This window comes from Lutra lutra, chromosome 4 (assembly GCF_902655055.1).
Source record: "Lutra lutra chromosome 4, mLutLut1.2, whole genome shotgun sequence".
NCBI lineage: Eukaryota > Metazoa > Chordata > Mammalia > Carnivora > Mustelidae > Lutra > Lutra lutra.
The window spans coordinates 45,513,674-45,529,944 of record NC_062281.1 but is presented as its reverse complement, the minus strand read 5'-3'; the positions used below and the strand labels follow the sequence as shown (position 1 = coordinate 45,529,944).

The 16,271-nt window shown below is 39.4% G+C and overlaps 1 protein-coding gene across 1 annotated transcript in view; it reads left to right on the top strand.

Moving 5' to 3' along the window:
* The window catches only part of LRRC69 (leucine rich repeat containing 69), a 108,072-nt gene that overhangs the window by 74,921 nt on the left and 16,880 nt on the right, over positions 1 to 16,271 (top strand). Inside the window, 1 exon segment of the mRNA XM_047728133.1 lies at positions 8,384 to 8,485. Coding sequence (XP_047584089.1) covers positions 8,384 to 8,485 — 102 coding nt within the window.

The window sequence follows — 16,271 nt, the reverse complement described above, 5'->3', positions numbered from 1 at the left end:
TGTTCTCAGCTCAGGTTGCTGCTAGGATCTTCAGCAGCAGGAACATGAACTGTTAGGCTATCACACTTGGTCTAATGTTGGTATGTTGTTATAATGTAGCCACATTCTGAATGTTGCTCTGCTTATACCTTGTTTCTGGTCTCCTATAAGATCAGCATACACATAAGCTACTGTGGAGTTTCCAGCAACTTGATATAATAGTTGTTCTATTCCAGCTTCCAGAACTCAGTTGCAAATTATTTCCATGTTTCTAGGTTTAAATTCCCAAAAGAGTATATGATTAGGCAAGGCTGTGGGGTGCATATGATTTGATCAGGCCTATGATTAGCTTTCTTTGGCTCAGGAGTCAAGCCCCTGTTCAAGTGTCCAAGTACTGGAATCATACCATGTAAAATGTGTAGGTGGCAGGATCCCTGGGTAGCGGTGGAACGTGAGGGTTGGAGCAGAGTAGGAAATCAGCATCGGCAGAGTAGGAAAAGTTTGGTGGTCCTGGTATATGTTTAATGGAGCTGAAATTTGAACAAGGCATTTTGATTACCAAGTCTGTTTTCCTAAACCCATACATATTATATACTAAGTCTTGCACTAGGAACTGGGGATATAATGGTGAGGAACTAGGGGTCTCAGCTCTCTCAGAGCTGTGGTATAGTGGGAAAATGTATTAATCAAGTGATTAACATTATGAATATTTAATTAAAAACTGAAATCCGTACACTAAAAGAACCACTGGTTGATGAGAGAGACCAGTAGTCAACAGGTTGGTTAGGGAAGGCTTCTAGGAGGAAGTGACATGAGCTGAGAGCTGAAGAATAAGTAGGAATCAGTTAGGTGAAAGAAAAAGATGCATTTCAGACAGAGTGAAAAGCATGTGGAAAGGGCTTGGGAAGGAACATGGATGTTTAGGGAACTGGAAATAATTTAGTGTGGCTGGAGCTCAGAGTCTGGATGGGAGGAGGCCATGGATGAAGAACATAGGGGATGTGGTAAGGATTTTGATCTTTATTTGAAAGGCAACACGAATTTCAAAGAATTTTAGGCAGGAGACATAATCAGGTGACATAATCAGATTTGCATTTTGAAAAGATCATTTTGTCTGAAGGATAGAGGACATGTTGGAGGTGGAGACCAGAGGGAGTGTTGGGTGCACTTTAGGTAGACTCTTGCTGAAGCCAAGTAAAAAATTTTGGTAAATTGGTCTCAGGTGTTAGCAGTAGGAGTGGAAAGACTTGAACAGATTTAAGAGGCATTTAAAAGATAAATTTGGAAATGGTGATGGGCTAGTAAGCTTTCTGTGGTCTAGCATAGAAAATGCTGGAAAAAGACCAACCTTAGGAGAGCAGATCATGAATTCACTCTTGGACATGGTGAGTTTGACTTGTATTTAAGACACAAAAGTGAAGATTTTGAGTAAGCAGTTGGCTATTGGGTGTGGGTCAGAGTTATTGGCATAGAGACTTAATTGAAATTGTGTATATGGGTAAATTGCCTAGGGAAAGGAAAAAGTGAAAAGAGAATGTGGTAGTCTCTGTGGAGAACTATTTCATGGTTGGGCAAAGAATGATAGGCCAACAAAGGAAAAGCAGAGTTAATGTTGGCTAGCATGCTGAATAGAGAAGAATTTCTCGCAACCACTGAGGGCATTTTGGAAGCTGGTGACTTGATTCCTGTCTATTCTGCAGTGTGACTCTGCAAATGGGACTTACTTGCTTGAGTGCAGAAACAGGGAAAACTGATGGCAGGGATGACCCAGGGTTAGGTTTTTTTAAACACAGGGAGTGAAGAGAGAGAGGGCTAGAGGATTCAGGTATGTCTATAATTTACCAGACATTTTTTTTTTTAATATAGGAGAAGCTTTTAAAATTTTAAGTAATTCAGAGAAACGTATTTTGTGCATACATATTTGTTTCTATTTCAAATATTTATTTTGGGTGAATTCCTTCAAGTAGAATTAACAAAGAGAAAGAATGACTTTCAGGCTTTTTGATGACATTGCAAATTTGTTTATAAGCAGATTGCCCTAATCTTGTTTACGTTGGACAGGGGGTGTTCTAATGTTTATTTTTATTTAAAAATTTTTTTCTTTAGATGTTTCTAAGAAGCTATTTATTTATTTATTTTTACTGAAGTATGATTAACATGCAATGTTACCTTAGTTCCCGGTGTACAATGTAATGATTCAGCATTTCTATACATGACTCAGTGCTCATCACCGTAAGTGTACTCTTTTTTTTTTTTTTAAAGATTTTATTTATTTGACAGAGAGAGAGAGAGAGATCACAAGTAGGCAGAGAGGCAGGCAGAGAGAAAGAGGGGAGGAAGCAGGCTCCCTGCTGAGCAGAGAGCCCGATGCGGGGCTCGATCCCAGGACCTGGGATCATGACCTGAGCTGAAGGCAGAGGCTTTAACCCACTGAGCCACCCAGGCGCCCCCGTAAGTGTACTCTTAATTCCCTTTGTCTATTTCACCCAAGTCCTCACCCATCTCCTTTTTTTTTTTTTTTTTTTTTTGCATTTTGACAGGCAAAATAAATGTATTCCCCAAATTCTTCCTTTTTGTTACTCCCTTTCACTGCTTTGTATCTTGAGAAATTTTCTTTGGTTAAGGTAATTGGCTCATACATGTGAGAATGCCTTTCCATTGTTTTTGCACATTAGTGAAAACTTGTCTGGATTTCGAATCTAAGGGTCATCAGCATTTCCCCTCTCAAATGGTTAAATGTAAGATTCCATTTTATTCTGAATTTTAATGGTATGGACAAATCTGAGAGCAGAGTGCTAAGAAGCGGGAAGTGCACTTCTGAGGTGAAGAATGTGTAGAAAGAATGCCAGTATTTCCAGACTGGAGAGAGGAATAGAGAAAGTGAGAGAGTGAGTTCTAGGGGTCAAAAATAGTGCAGGATCCAATCATAAGGGTCCTATAGGCCAGTGTGAGGATTTTACATTTCATCTGGAGTGAGATGAGAACCACTGGATGGTTTTGATCGAGAGTAATATGATCTAATTTACGTTGTGAGGAGATCACACCGTTGAGGATGGAGCACTCAGAGCCTGTGGAAACAAAGGCCTCTTCGCCTGCTGGTTCTCGGTGGTTCGAGGAGAGAAGTGGGCTCTAAAGCAGGGGTGGGATGGGGATTGTGAGGAGATAGAAACAAGCCTTTGTAGACCAGCTGTTCTTTTTACAGTGATATTTAAATCAAGAGTCCTGAAGAGGATGCTGGAGCCACTGCCCCATCAGGTTCAGCCCCAGTGAATTGAAGGCAGGAAGGGGTCTGGGCTTGGGGTTTTGGCCACTTCTTCCTGGCCAGATTTGAGGAAGAGGTGTGTACATATTTAGAGCTGAGGAGTTTAGTAATCTCCTTCCCTCTAGTTTTCTCTTGCCCTCCCTTTTTCAACTCCTTCTAAGGGTCTTCTCAAGGGACAAGTATCCAGCAGATACTGAAGGATCCTTACTTTAGGTTACTTTATGCCTATTTTCACTCCCAGTCATCCAGAGTGTGTGAGAGGTTTCCCAGAATAGAGTTTTTGTCTTTGTCATGTTCAGATGATATCATCAGCCTACTCATTATACAATTCTGATTAGATATGAAGTTTATCATATATTTTTGTAAATTTCTCATTGGTCACAAATCTTATTTTTGTCGTTTTAGAATTGATCATATATTTTTTTGAATGCCATTGCTCCACACTTAAAATCTTATCCTCTTTAGCTTATTTAGGAATTCTAATTCTTGCTAACCCATGAAATTTGGGGTGGTCCGAAGACCCCATGGTAATTTGCTGTTAGCTTACTTATCAGTTCTGTTTTAGTCAATATGAAATCTCAGCCTCCTTTTTCCTTTTTGCTGAACCAGACCCTTCTGGTCTCCCTTGTTACTTTAGTCTAAAGCAACAGAAGGACTTGTTGAATTTATACTTTGTTCCTGAGGCCTGGGGCTTTGGAGAAACTGTTAACAATTGACCACCTCTGGAGAAGAAGGCCTTTGAAAAATTTGAGTTCTTAGGGAGAGCCCTGTGTGTCTGGGTTTCTGAGAAGACATTTGTTAACTTACCAGTTATTTACTGGGTATCAGCTGTGTTCTAAGTACTGAATTTAGAGGTTGCATTACATAGGCACTTAAGATGTGGTTCTTAAAGAGACTAAAGCCTGATAGATGAAGATAGGCTTTTCGAAAATGATTGTTTCTAGTATTGAAGGTGGTATGATTTATATTTAAGGCCCAAGGGGTAGACATGGAAATATTTGGCAGAAGCCAAAGAAGCTTAGGTGGGTAATATTTTCATCTTTAAGAAGAGGTGATCCAGGAGTGGGAAGAGTAGAAGGCACAGCATGAGTAATAACTGAAAGATAAGACACAGGCCTCTTGTGAGACCCCTGAGTGCCTTAGGATGACTGGCGTATAAGGGTGAAGGTTGGGCTTACTAGGATATGGGATTGGAGAAACTGGCCAAGAAAGGCCAATAATGACATACTAGGGATTTTGAATTTATTCTGCGGGCAAAAGAGAACATTGAAAAGTATTAAGCAGGATTGTATTAAGATCAGAATCTCATTTTAAGAGACTACTTTGGCAGCAGAAGTTTGCATGGACACTAATTCGAGTACTGTTGTAGTAATTCATATAAGGTGAGGGCCTTAATCAAGGCAGAGGGTTAGTGGCTAGGGTTGGAAGGAGGAGGAGATTCTGCAATGGTAGTGAGGAGGTGGGTGGGAGAGTGGGATGGAAATAAAGGATTGATTCCAGGGGTGTCTGGGTGGCACACTCAGTTGAGTGTCCAATTCTGGGTTTCGACTCAGGTCATGATCTCAGGATGGTGAGATTTAGCCCCATGTTGGGCTGTGCACTGAACATGGAGCCTATTTAAGTTTCTCTCTCCCTCTCCCTCTGCCCAACTCATACTCTTTCTCTCTCTTAAATAAATAAGTATATCTTAAAAAAAATGATAGATTCCAGAAATTTTAAGAAGGTAGAATTGACAGAACATGGAGGGAGATTTGATGTAGGTGATGAGGAAAAGGAAGGAGGAAAATGTGGAAGAAACATGAGTTTAGTTTCAAATGTTGCAGCTTATTGATTGTGTGACATCTGGCTGGAGATGTTCCATAGATAGCCAGATATTTGAGAGCATTACCCAGGAAGTTCGTTTGTAAAGGTGGTTTACTTCCACACAAAGTTCTTCTAATCCTTTATTTTATTTCATTTTATTTTTTAATATTTTATTTATTTATTTGACAGAGAGATATCACAAGTAGGCAGAGAGGCAGGTAGAGAGGGGGAAGCAGGCTCCCCACTGAGCAGAGATTCCGATGTGGGGCTCAATCCCAGGACCCTGAGATCATGATGAAAGGCAGAAGCTTAACGCACTGAGCCACCCAGGTGCCCCTAATCCTTGATTTTAATGAGCTTTCCAAGTTTTCACTTCAGCAAACCACCTCCACCTTCATGTCTGGATCTTACCATCATTTTCACCTGCTCTAAATTGGAAGAATAAAAGTCTACTATGGCAGTTTGAGCACTGGTTCCTCCAGTTCCCTATTGGTTTACAGCTGTATCTTTTCTTTTGGGTCACTGACAACTTCATATCCCTTTATTTCTCCTTTTAGTCCTGGTCCATTGAAATTTTGTACTATTATTTCTTTTTCTATCTGGCCTAGACCATAAAGTCCAAAGCATTTACTTTTAGTACATACAGTGCACCTACTCCTTTGCTTTCTGACATATCCGTTCTGCAGACTCTCCAGGCTGGATCTGGGCTGCTGTGTGCTAAATGGAAGCACACAATGTGTAGACAGGAATCACCAAATGTGCGGATTCCAGTAGGTCCCTCAGCACTTCTGTAATATTTTTGCTTGTCCCTGGCCAGGTTTCTCTTCAAAAATTTGTAGCACATTCCAGACTTTCACCACCTTCTTCCTGCCTCCTTCCACAGTGACACCTTGCTTCACAACTCAGTTGACAGATGGTCTTACTCTCTATTTTAGAGGCAAAATTGAAGGGATCATTTCTGACTCCCTCAATGATCCAAGCCCACACCTTCAAACATATCCCTGCCTGCATTTACACTTCCTTTCTTCTGGTCACAGAAGAGGGAATAATTCAAAGATGTTAGAAGTCATAGGTCATTCTGTGTTCACCTGATCATTACTATTTCAATTATTCTTGTATCTCCTTCACATTAATCTCTGTGTTGGCACTTGCCTTCTATGTGCTCAATGATCTTCATCTTAAAAAAAATAAAATCCCTCATTTGAACCTTCATTTCCCTACAGCTGAGAATCTCCTCCTCAGATGGAACAGATCAATGAGGGTTTATAATTTTTTTGCCTCTATATCAAGAGTTTTCCAACTTCAACATAGTTTTGGGCCTCATAATTCTCTGTGGGGGCTCTCCTGGGCAAGGTAGGATGTTTAGCGGCATCGCTGCTCTTTACTACTTAAAGAGGCCAGTAATACGCCCCCAACCCCAGTTATGACAACCAAAGGTGTCTATAAATTTCTATTATGGGGGAGGGGCAAAATTGTTCCAGTTAAGATAAAACTCATAACTCTTGTTGTTGAGTAGGCAGGTGCAGAGACTCTGAAAAGCTGTAACAACGTTTTATTGAATAGAAGACAGTGTAGCTTATTATGCTACTGGAGTGACAACAATGGCCAAAAATATTGTCCTATTAAGAAGGAAGGCTGACCAGAAACCCAGTAATGTCCACAGAGAGAGGGTATGAAAAAATGTTATTCTGGGGAATATTCAGAATGGACGTTGAGAGATTGGTTTGACTTCAGGTTACTGAAATGCCTCCTGCAAAACACATGCTAATGAATTTCATTAATTAATGTCCCTTCAGGAGGATAACTTCTTTCTGGAATATTTTATGTAACAAGGTAGCAAACTGAGTGATTCATTGCCATTTATGGTGGAAGCGTAGTGACAGAAATTGAAGGAAGAGAAGCATGACCCCTAAAGATAAATGTATGCCCTTTGAACCATGCTCAAATTTGAAATGAGGTTCATATGTCAATGATATTTACATATAGCAAGGTATTCAAGTTTGTATCTGTTTTGGAAAAGGGCTATGAGTTTTGATATAAATTATGGAGTGTTCTTTAGGACAGAAAGGAAAAAAATGGTGGTTCTATTAAGCGTGGGGAGTGCTTTCTTCATTTCAGCACACCCAGCGCTGACTTGGGGCTACCATTGGATTCAACTCTCTAGGTTGCTTCCTGATGGTAGACAACATAGGAAACTGCCTTAAGAAAGTCAGAATGTCTGCTTTGGGACTAGGAAACAAGGTGGTTCCAATGTGGCCTTGAGTTCTGTATTTTATTTAAAAATGTTGTCTACGTTGTAGAAATTTCCTGAGACTTTTGAGACCTAGTGACATGGTGCCCTCGAAAGATGTTTTAAATCAATTATTTTAATTTGTTGAATTTCAAACCCTAAGCTGAAATCAGGGAAATATCTTTAATTCTCCCGTAAGTGTGAAGATGCCAGCTCATTGTGGCTCATAGAAACCAGTTTTCCACATCTCTTCCCAGCTCTGTGTTTGGTGAATGGAATCAGCCATGGTAGCAGTATTTACATCAATGAATCAAAACATGCCACAATTCAGGGCTTTTTAAAATTTTTTATCTCCAGAGAACTGTTTTACCAGCACACTACTGAAGATAGGTCTTCTTTTTTCCATTTCACAGCTGAAACTGAGGCTCGGAAAAGTAATTCTCTAAATGAATTTAACTTTGAAAACACATGATTTCCTGGGAGGCAAGGCACACTATTAATATGAGAGAATCCCTTATTTTTCTCCTAATAATGGTAGACTCAAATGGCAGACAATTGAATTTAAGTTTTCTTCATAGAAGATTAAATATCCTTGTGAAATCTGTTCTCCTTTTTTATTTTCACTGTGCACAATAGGTTATAATGAGAACATTTTGATTTTCCTCTGTTTCTCTTACCTTTCTCACTGAACATAAATGGATCTTGGTTCACAGTCTTTGAGACCTGAATATTGGTGTATATTAGAATGTTATTTTTCATTATACTTGGTTTTCTAACAAATACATTATTTGCAATATATTCTCAGCATTTTGATTGAGAATAATCAAATAATTGATTAATTAACTGATCTCTCTTCTATTACTAATCAATCCTATTATCCTGAACAAGTTTTCACAATTGTCTAGTATAGAGGATGCCATCAGGGACCTGTAAGGTCATTGCGTTGCCATTCAAGCCAGCATGAAGGCTCTTAAGCTTCTAAAAACTAAATTATGTCCTGCTCTTAAAATACTAACATGGAATAGAAGTTCTAAATAAAGTAAGATGTAGCCTGAAAAGTAACGTTTGTTATTTTATCACGCAATGAAGTTTTCATTTTGTTTAAAAAGTTTCAGAACCTGAAGCTGAAGGAATTCTACTGTGAAGGAAATCCACTGTTCCTGAGGCAGCCAGTTAATGCTGTACAACAGGAAGATGCCTGGAGTCTACAGGTGAAGCCTTCTATCATTTACACAGGTCTTCAAGTGAAAGCCCTGATTTAAGTTTTAAAGAGTTTTCTTTAAAGCAGTTTTGCAAGCCAGCAAATGATTGTTGCAACCTTAGTCCATTGGCAGTGTGGATCCTACACATAACTTCTTTGACTTGCTTACAGAATCCAATGTAATCCTAATTTCCAGAATGACCAGATTTAGAGAAATGGAAACATTTTGTTGGATGAAAAGAAAAGAGAGGAATTTGTTTCACTTTAACCTTCCAAGTATTTTTTCAGTATTGTCTAAGGATATGTTTAATTTGTTCTTACCAGGATCTTTGCCTCTTCCATCCTATTTTCACTTGTCCCTATTTCTAGTGGATGAATGAATCTGATCCAGAAATCATGTTAACGTTAGTCAGACAAATTGATGATATTAAAAGATGGAATAGAAAAGCATATTTGAGGACTCTCTTTATGTGTTTTTTTAGTGATAGATGAATTAAAGATTGTAAATCTTCCCACATTTGAGTATGTGTCTCCATCATGACTTTGGACTTCTCAGGTTCTAAGTGCTTAACAGGAATGAACTTATTTAATTCTGTAATAATCTTAAAAAAGTAGCACCATTATTATCCCCCTTCTACATAAAATGAGACCCAGATAGGTTAAATAACTTGTCCAAGTTCACAGAGCTAGCAGGTGTTGGGATGATGATGCCCACCTAAGCAGCTGGGCTTCAGATCCCATTCTCAGAAAGGTCCATTGTCTCAGAAAGATGCTGCTGGAAGGTGAGGGAAAAGGGGACAGAGGTAGTCCCTTCCTGGAACAGGTTCTGATTTGTAGAGGGGACTGAATGAGCAGTTAACCCAATGTGGCAGTGGTCTCATTGGGAGCCCTTGTAGTCAAGAATGTTGCCCTGTGTCTGGGATGAAGACACAGAGTGAGAGAGCAGTATTTCTTTTCTCTTTTTTTATGCCAGGAGCACAAGCATTTATACACACACACACACACACACACACACAGTTGACCCTAAACAACACAGGGACTAGGAGCATCAGCCCCATGCAGTTGAAAATCCATGTATAACTTTTGACTCCACCAAAACTTAACTACTAATAGCCTACTGTTGCTGGAAGCCTTGCCAGTAACATAAATAGTTGATGAACATATTAACATATAAGAAATAGGAGTTAATATACATATGTATTATACACTGTAGTCCTACAATAAAGTAAGCTAGAGAAAAGAAAATGTTAAAATCATAAAGAAGAGAAAATATTGTACTACACTGTATTGAAAAATTCATTGACTTTGAAAACCAGAGGGGCTTAACATGGTGAGTTTTTACAATTTTTGTTTTGTTTTGTTTTGGCACATTGCGAGTTTTTATAATCAGTGGGGCTTAACACCTGGAACTTTAAAAGTCAGCAGCTTAGCTCTGAGAGAGCCAAAGGGCGATAAAAAACTGAGTCCTCACCCTTAAAGAGAGAGAGGAGAAGGGAGTTGGGGGAAATTGGAGGGGGAGATGAACCATGAGAGACTATGGACTCTGAAAAACAATCTGAGGGTTTTGAAGGGGCAGGTGTTGGGAGGTTGGGGGAGCCTGGTGGTGGGTATTATGGAGGGCATGTATTGCATGGAACACTGGGTGTGGTATATAAACAATGAATTCTGGTACACTGAAAAGAAATTTAAAAAGAGAGAGAGAGAGAGACAGCCTAACAAACAGCCCCAGTGATAGAGCATAGAAGCAGCAGTTTGAACAACACTTGGGGTATGGGAGAGATATTTATTATCTCAGAGCTTGTACAGCAGGGGCAGGGATCTTTGGGAGACTTCTCTGAAAACAAAAGAGCGGGAAGGCCCACAGCCCCAGCCTAGATATACAAACACATGCAGGACCCAGCAAAGTGTGAATACTCCACAGAGCTTGCTAACAGTGTATCCCACACCCACACTCTTCTGCAGACTCATTCCTTCCAACCCTGACTTCCCAGGAGTTTTCCAGATTGGCACAGGTCTCCTCCCACAGCAGACCTGTACAAAGCTTGCTGACACTATGTGCCCTGCCCTTGCATTCTCCTGTTGAGCAGAACCCTCTAACCTGCCCCCCACAAGAGTCCAAATCTATGCCACAAGCATGGCATTGTGTAAGCAGTCCCAGTAGGGGCCAGAACCTTTCCAAAGTGACTCCTGTCCTGGCGAGAGTTGAAGGTAACCATACATACCAGTTAAACTGCAGCCCCAGCAGTAGGCTGAGGGCAAACATCTGGTCTAACTACACACTTTACCCATCGGTGAAAGCCCCTCGCCCCCCCAGCCTTTTAACACCGGGAGAGTGCCTTGCAGTTTGGTGCTACTGCAGCTCTGACAAATGCCTGGTCTGACCCCACTCAAGCTCAGGGCAGCCCCACATTTGCCCATTAACAAGAGAGGGACCAAACTTGCCCACAACAGGGAAAGTGAGCCATTGCTGACAACTGGCCTGAAACAAATACAGCTCAGCCACAGCAGTAGGGCACATACAACTCACATAGGAGACACTCCTGAAACTCTAGATTCTGATGACCAGGGGACATTTTACTACAGAACACCATAGGACCTCTCCTTCATAAGGCCACTACCTGCAAGAGCAGGAGACCATAAAAAACTACTATAACTGATAAATGAATTTAATACACTCACAGGATACAAGATCAATATACAGAAATCTTGCATTTCTATACAGTAATAACAAAAGAGCAGGAAGGGAAATTAAGTAATCCCTGTCAAAATATCAATAGTGTCTTTCATAGAACTAGAACAAATGATCCTAAAATTTGTATGAAACCACAAATGGCCCCAAACAGCCAAAGCAATTTTTTAAAGGATTTTTAAAAATTTTACAGAGTGAGGGGCACCTGGGTGGCTCAGTGGGTTAAAGCCTCTGCCTTCGGCTCAGGTCATGATCCCAGGGTCCTGGGATCGAGCCCCACATCGGGCTCTCTGCTCGGCAGGGAGCCTGCTTCCTCCTCTCTCTCTCTCTCTGCCTGCCTCTCTGCCTACTTGTGATCTCTGTCTGTCAAATAAATAAATAAAATATTGAAAAAAAATTTTACAGAGTGAGAGAGCACAAGCAGGGGGAGCGGCAGGCAGAGGGGGAAGAAAGTCCTCCCCTCTGGGCAAGAAGTGTTGATATGGGACTTGAACCCAGGACCGTGGCATCATGACCTGAGCTGAAGGCAGATGCTTAACCAACTGAGCCACCCACATTGCCAAAGCAATTTTAAAAAAGAACAAAACTGGAGGAATCACAATTCCAGACCTCAAGGTATACTACAAAGCAGTAGTAATCAAAAGAGTATGGTACTGGCACAAAAATAGACGCATAGATCAATGGAATAGAATAGAAAGCCCAGATATAAATGTAAACCCATGCTTATATGGTCAATCTGCAACAAAAGAGGCAAGAATATAATGGGAAAAAGACCATCTCCTTAAAAAATGGTGTTGGGAAAACTGGATAGCCACATACACAAGATTGAAACTGGACCACTTTCTTATGCCATACAAAATAAACTGAAAAATAGATGAAAGACCTAAATGTGAGACAGGAGTCATAAAAAATCCTAGAGGAGAGCACAGCAGTAATTTCTTTGACATTTTTTCTAGATATGTCTCTAAGGCAAAGGAAACAAAAGCAAAAATAAACTATTGGGACTACACCAAAATAAAAAGCTTCTGTACAGCAAAAGAAACAATCAATGAAACAAAAAGACAACCTACTGAATGAGAGAAGATACTTGGAAACAATATATCTGATAAGGGTTTAATATCCAAAAAATATAAAGAACTTATGCAACTCAACACCAAAAGAACAAATACTCCAGTTAAAAATGGGCAGAAGATATGAACAGACATTTCTCTGAAGAAGACATACAGATGGCCAAGAGACAAAGTTGCTCAACATCACTCATCAACAGGGAATTATAAACCAAAACCACAATGAGATATTACCTCACTCTGTCAGAATGTCTAAAATAAGAAATGCAAGAAGCAACAAGTGCTGGCGAGGATGTGGAGAAAAAGTGACATTACTGATATAAACTATTAAAAAATTTTTTTAATGATTTTTTTTTAAAGTAATCTCTATACTCATCGTGGGGCTCAAACTCAGAACCTTGAGATCAGGAGTCACATGTTCCACCAACTAAGCCAGCCAGGCACCCGTGATTTAAACTACTTGATCTGTCAAAGAATTGTAGAGCTTTGATTTAGGCTCTGCCTTGGTTAAGATTTTTAAGAACTTCTGGGACGCCTGGGTGGCTCAGTTAGTTAAGTGGCTGCCTTCGGCTCAGGTCATGATCCTAGCGTCCAGGGATTGAGTCCCGCATCAGGCTCCTTGCTCAGCAGGGAACCTGCTTCTCCCTCTGCCTCTGTGCCACTCTGCCTGCCTGTGCTCTCTCTCTCTCTCTGACAAATAAAGAAATAAATAAAATCTTAAAAAAAGATTTTTAAAAACTTTTCTTCACCTCAAAGATTTATGAACTAAAATTTAATGTTTATGACTAGATTATAACAAAATATTAACCAAAGCAAACTGCACCAGTAAATGTTGGACTAAAAGTTTTATCTGTGTTATCTAATTTAATAATCTGAATTCTGTTTGATAGTATTAGAAAAAAAATCCCTATTTTACAGGTGTGGTATCCAAGATTAGAGAAGTTAATAAGGACTTTGACAGATAGTATCACCCTGCTGAAAAGTTGTAGAGCCAGGATTTCTACCCATTTATCTATCTATCTCTAAGAATCTTTCCTCTTGATGATGTTTTAATGCCTGTCATACACACAGTAACATTTGGTCATACAACAGTTTCAAAGTTCATCATTCCTTCTAAGACTTTATATCTGTTGTTACATTTTATAATTTTAATATTTATAAAAATATAATTTGTGTATGGATAATTTTAAAATTCAAATTAATAATCATATGTAAGGAAAAATAAAAACATCCAGCTGAAACTGATTTAATATATGATGGTTTAAGCATAGGAATCATCTCTGATGTACATATAGTTAGATAAAAAAATATTCTAACATAATAGCACATAAGCTATTCAAAAGGAACAATTTATTTGTTCATAAAAGACTTCTTGACTTTTAATAATGCTAGAATTAGGCCATCATTAAGTTGTAAGTTCTCAAAAACTGCATTGCGTGTATCTTTTTTTTTTTAAAAGATTTTATTTATTTATTTGACAGACAGAGATCACAAGTAGGCAGAGAGACAGGCAGAGAGAGAGGAGGAATCAGGCTCCCCGCTGAGCAGAGAGCCCAATGTGGGGCTTGATCCCAGGACCCTGAGATCATGACCTGAGCTGAAGGCAGAGGCTTTAACCCACTGAGCTACCCAGGCACCCTGCATTGCCTGTATTTTTAAGAGGTGTCCTAAAAGATACTATTGGTCATGCCAATAATATCTTACTTTATATATGCTAGCAATTCCAAGTCATAACCTTATGTTTCAGCGGTATGTGTTATTCTTCCAAAGTAACATATTGGCAGCAAGTAGGAGAAGAACATAATTAATGGGTAATATAAGAGTTTTCAAGAGACATATCAAGTGCAACAAACATGTTTGGTTCCAGAAACCATAAAATGAAAAAGTGAACTGTATGAATTATGACATATTTATAGGTCCCATGTATTTCAGCAAATTTTCCTACTATCTGCTGCTTGGGAAGTGAATCCTTGTTTATTCATTTTCTGCTTTATTGTGAGACCTAGCCATTGAGATTTGATAGCTAAACATTGACCTCTAAAATTAGTATATCATTCCGAATCACAAACTCTTCTCTGTGTAAGTAGTTAAAGAAGAGGATTTGATAATGGACATCTAACTTAGGAGTCCTGGTAATATTCGTATGAAAGAGTAATTATTTCAGAAAGGATGACCTTATCATGTAACAATCCAGGAAAAAGAGCTGAAGTAGGGAGGAGGTTGTGCTGTTGAGGATCAGACATTTAAGGAGCCCAATCTTAAGGCTGTTTGCTGTAGAAAGGCTGCTTTCTCAGAAGTTGGTAAATGGAAGGGTTAGAGTAATAAGGAACAAGAAGACAACAATCTATAGAACTTAGTTTTTATTTTTTTAAGATTTTAATTGGGGCAAATGAGTGAAGATTATGTATGTACATATGTATGTGTGTGTGTGTATGTATGTATGTATTCCCAAAGATTCCTATTAGGACCCTATTCCAAAAGAGCCTGATGTGGGCTATCTTAATACCAGAGGGAAATCTTTCACTTTGGCCAAAAAACCCCAAAAAACCAAAAAACAAATGAAAGCAACAACAACAAAAAACACCCATTCCCATAACGGTTTACAATTGATGCAATGTTTGTGTAACATTCATACAGGACTTCATGCTACCGGCACAAACAATGAGGTTCCTTTAGCGGAGTAAATTAAATGTTTATTTTGTTTGCTTCAGTGAAGATTTAATTTTATGTATTATATAGTATTTTACTTTAGGGTGATGATATTGTTGGTGGTCATGGCAAAAGCCAGCTTATATATCCTCACCACCCTTTTTGTTATTTAATATTTTAAGTTATTACCTGAAGTGAAGTTTCTGGACATGGCTGGGTAGATAGATTTAATACAGATTGAATTCAGAGATTTGGGCAGTAGGAATCAGTGCTCTTTACCAATATGACTCTATTCAGGTACTCACTGCAGTAGGTAACTTAGACCAGTGCATCTCAAAGCTCAACAAGCACACTGATTACCCAGAGAACCTTTTTAAATTGCAGATTCTGGTTCAGTAGGTCTGAAGTGCAGCCGAAAGTCTGCATTTCTTTCTCCTCCACCTCCTCCTCTTCCTTCTTCTTTTAAGATTTGTTTGTTTGTTTGTTTGTTTGTTTATTTATTTATTTATGGGAGAGAGACAGCAGGGGGAGGAGCAGAGGGAGAAGGAGGAGAAAAGCAGACTCCCCGCTGAGCATGGAAACCTGGTACAGAGCTCAATCTCAGGACTCTGAGATCCTGAGCTAAGCCAAAATCAGTCACTGGAAGCTTAACCAACTGAGCCACCCAGGTGCCCCAGGAATCTGCATTTCTAATAGGTTTTGAGGTGATACAGGTTCTATTGGTCCATGAGTCACAGTTTAAGTAATAAGGATTTAGATGTTAGTTATTATGACAGACTCAATTTTTTAGTCCAGTCTGAATATTTGTACAATCCGTGTTTTATTATTTTTTTGTTTCCTTGTTTTTTTTTAAAAGATTTTATTTATTTATTTGACAGAGAGAAATCACAAGTAAGCAGAGAGGCAGGCAGAGAGAGAGGAGGAAGCAGGCTCCCTGCTGAGCAGAAAGCCCGATGTGGGGCTCGAACCCAGGACCTGGGATCATGACCTGAGCCGAAGGCAGCGGCTTAACCCACTGAGCCACCCAGGCGCCCCTGTTTCTTTTTTTTGCTTATTATAATGAGAGGTAGAACATTTGAACCTAAACTTTAATGATGTAATTTTTAATATTTGGATTCCTGAATGTAAGGATTTGAAATGGAAATATTGAATGGAAGTAACTTTCTTTTCTTTTCTTTTTTTTTTTTTAAGATTTTTATTTATTTGACAGACAGATCACAAGTAGGCAGAGAGGCAGGCAGAGATAGAGGAGGAAGCAGGCTCCCTGCAGAGAGCAGAGAGCCTGATGTGGGACTCAATCCCAGGACCCTGAGATCATGACCTGAGCCGAAGGCAGAGGCTTTAACCCACTGAACGACCCAGGCGTCCCAAATTGCTTTTCTTATATTATT